This window comes from Gymnoscopelus braueri (assembly GCF_963280865.1).
Source record: "Gymnoscopelus braueri genome assembly, chromosome: 5".
In the NCBI taxonomy this organism is placed as follows: domain Eukaryota; kingdom Metazoa; phylum Chordata; class Actinopteri; order Myctophiformes; family Myctophidae; genus Gymnoscopelus; species Gymnoscopelus braueri.
The window spans coordinates 17,451,216-17,454,885 of NC_137606.1; the positions used below are offsets into that span (position 1 = coordinate 17,451,216).

The 3,670-nt window shown below is 50.2% G+C and overlaps 1 protein-coding gene across 1 annotated transcript; it reads left to right on the top strand.

Moving 5' to 3' along the window:
* Positions 1-408: 408 nt before the first annotated feature.
* Positions 409-3,150, top strand: LOC308085786 (eukaryotic translation initiation factor 3 subunit C-like; the record flags this gene model as incomplete). The annotated part of the gene is made up of 1 exon (XM_080429095.1): positions 409-3,150. One exon carries the CDS (start codon positions 409-411, stop codon positions 3,148-3,150), a length of 2,742 nt encoding a protein of 913 aa, XP_080285221.1.
* Positions 3,151-3,670: the final 520 nt, after the last annotated feature.

Sequence of the window (3,670 nt, forward strand, 5' to 3'; positions counted from 1 at the left end):
TGAACTAATTTGTACTACATTTGTAACATAAATGAGAGGAGGTGCGCCCTATAGAGGCCCCTCAACTATGCCAATTTTGGGTATGACTGCATAGCTGCGGGAACTATGGGTGCACCCTGTCCCCCCTACCAATCCCCCCACGTTCCCACCCAGGAGGTTAAGAATGAACGCATATTGATGCAAAATAAATCTGTCAGGTTATTCATATAAATAACAATAGGACAACTGGGGTAGGGGAATACAATAGAACTAGAACTGGTAAGCGGCCCTCACACCTACGTCGCACCACAATGATGATGTCTGACTAGATGATGATGTCAGATGATGTCAGATGATGTCTGGCCACAGCTAGGTTCCCCTATATAAGTTGATGATCGCAAGGACTTAGATTGTTATCTATCATCCATAATGTCGCGTTTCTTTGCTACTGGATCCGAAAGCGAGTCAGAGGAGTCGTTATCTGATGACGAGATCACCCCAAAAGCCTCTGGAACTACGAACAAGCAGATTCTGCCGCTTAGTGACGATGAAGAGGACACAAAGAGAGTGGTACGCAGTGCCAAAGACAAAAGGTTTGAGGAGCTCACCAACATCATCAAGACCATCCGCAATGCTATGAAGATCCGTGACATGGCCAAATGTTTGGAGGAGTTTGAGCAGCTATGTCGAGCCTTCCTCAAAAGCAAGACTATAGTGGACAAAGATGGTGTTCCCCTTTTCTACATCCGTCTTTTGGCCAACCTGGATGACTATCTCAACCAGATTTGGGAGGACAAAGAAGGAAAGAAGAAGTTGAACAAGAACAACGCCAAAGCCCTCAGCACACTCCGTCAGAAGATCCGCAAATACAGCAGGGACTACGAAGGGGAGATTGCAGCTTACAGGAAGAATCCACAAGAGTCTGCGGATGAGGAGGAGAAGGAGCCAAAAGAGTCAGATTCATCTTCAGGCACTGAAACGGACACAAAAGAGGAGTCTGCCAATTCGTTCTTGAAGAAGAAGCCTACGGTGGAGGCCACCCTAGATGGAAGCCAGTTCCTCAAATCCACCAAAGACTCGGGTGACGAGTTGTCCTCTAGCGATGAAGATGATGACAAAAAGTGGGACTCAGACAACGTAGGCACCAGCAGTGGCGAGAACTCGGATGACAGGGAGGGACAGAGCACCTCCTTAGCCAAGGTCTACCTCAGGAACACTAGTGAGAAGACATCTGAGAAGAAGAAAGACGTGAGGAAGAAGAATACAAAGAAGAAGGAAATGCAGGAGGAAGAGGCAGAAAAGGAGGATGGTGCTGAAGGAGGCTGGGAGAAGGTGAAAGGAGGTGTGCCTCTGGTCAAGGAAAAGCCCAAGATGTTCACTAAGAACAGAGCAGACATCAACGACAAGGACGTGGTGATGTATCTGAATGAGATCCAGCAAGCCAGAGGTAAGAAGAGCACAGACAGATCTGCCCAGATGGAACTGCTCCATAACCTGGTGGGCATCTGCAATGAGAACAACCTAGGGGAGGGCATCCTGTTCAAGATCAAGTTCGACATTGTTGCCTCCATTTATGACTCCATTTATGACTACAAACACCTTGCTGCCAACCTGAGGAAGAGAATGTGGATGGAGAGCCTGGAATGCATAGACGAGCTGCTGAACATTCTGTTCAAAAACAACATATTAATTGGGGAAGACATCACAGAGGACAGCGAGATCCTGACCAGCTCTGACAAGCCCTCTGACCAGCCCGACTACAGGATCCATGGCTGTATTCTGACCCTGGTAGAGAGGATGGATGAGGAGTTCAACAAAATCATGCAGAACACCGACCCCCACTCGCAAGAGTACGTTGACAACCTGAAGGACGAAGACCATGTTTTCGGCATAATCAAGCGCTTGTCGACTTACTTGGAGAAGAACGGCAGCACGGTGGAAGTGTGCCGCATCTACCAGCGCTACATCATGCACACCTACTACAAGTTTGACTACAAGGCTCACCGCCGCAGTCTTGACCTCAAGGGAGAAACCAACTTGGAGCAGGACCAGAAGGATGAGATCGAGGGCGAGGACAGTGCTGCTATCATGGACAGCCTCTGCAAGTTCATCTACGCCAAGGACCGCACAGACCGCATCCGCACCTATGCCATCCTCTGCCACATCTACCACCACGCCCTGCACTCGCGTTGGTACCAGGCCCGCGACCTGATGCTTATGAGCCACTTGCAGGAAAACATCCGTCATTCTGACCCCCCCGTACAGATCCTGTATAACAGAGCCATGGTGCAACTGGGCATCTGTGCCTTCCGCCAGGGCATGATCAAGGATGCCCACAATGCCCTGCTGGACATCCAGTCATCCGGTCGTGCCAAGGAGCTGCTGGGCCAGGGCCTGCATAGGACCCAGGAGAGGAACCAGGAGAGGAACATTGAGCAGGAGAAGATCGAGAAGAGGAGACAGGTGCCATTCCACATGCACATCAGCCTGGACCTCCTGGAATGTGTATACCTGGTTTCAGCCATGCTATTGGAAATCCCCTACATGGCCGCCCATGAGTTAGATGCCCGCCGCAGGACGATCAGCAAACAGTTCTACTACCAGCTCAAGCAGGGAGAGAGGCAGCCGCTGCTCGGACCACCTGAGAACATGAGGGAGCATGTGGTGGCAGCCAGTAAGGCCATGAAGATGGGTGACTGGCGCACCTGCCACTCCTTTATCATCAACGACAAGATTAACAACAAGGTTTGGCGCTTGTTTCATGCAGAGACACAGATACATGAGATGCTTGTCAGGAAGATCCGAGAAGAGTCACTGAGGACTTACCTGTTCACATACAGCAGTGTATATGACTCCATCAGCATGGAGACACTATCTGCGATGTTTGAACTGGAGTTGCCTATGGTCCACAGCATCATTAGCAAAATGATCATTAATGAAGAGCTCATGGCGTCCCTGGACCAGCCCACCCAGATGGTGGTGATGCACCGCACTACCTCCCTTCAGACCATGGTACTGCAGTTCGTTGATAAGCTTGGCGGCCTGGTTGAGAACAACGAGCGCCTTTTCAGAGATCAAAAAGGTGGCTACCAACAGAAGCAAGGCTATCAGAGAGAGCAGAGAGGTGGTTACCAACTAGGGATTGGACAGAATAACCGAGTAACCGATTAATCAATTAATCATTTCCGACGGTCAAATTCAAAAATTAACTTCTTGTTTTTGTTTTCGTCCAAATGGTAACCAATCCAATCCACTTTATTTATAGAGCACATTTAAAACAACAGTGCTGGCGCCTCACAGCTAGAAGGTCCTGGGTTCGATTCACGCTGTGGGCGCTGGGGGCGTGTTCTCTCCTCCCATACCCTACCCTAGGTGGGGTTGGCAAAAGGGCCTCTCTGTGTGGAGGTTGCATGTTCTCCCCGTTTTCCCTTGGGTAGGTACCCTCACAAAAACATGCAGTAATCCTGGTCTCTATACTGCCTCCCCCTGGTCAGCCTGGACGCCTGATGGAGGGGAAAGGAACTGGTTGGAATAACGTGTTCCTTCCACGCGTTACGTCTAACTCCCCCCTGTCGGATGATAAGAAGCGGCTTGCTAGCTCTCATGCATTGAAGGAGGCATGAGCTCGGCTCTAGGCTCCCCCTAGGCTGGCAGAGGGAGTGTAGCGCCCAGAATTACTTAGACAACTGGC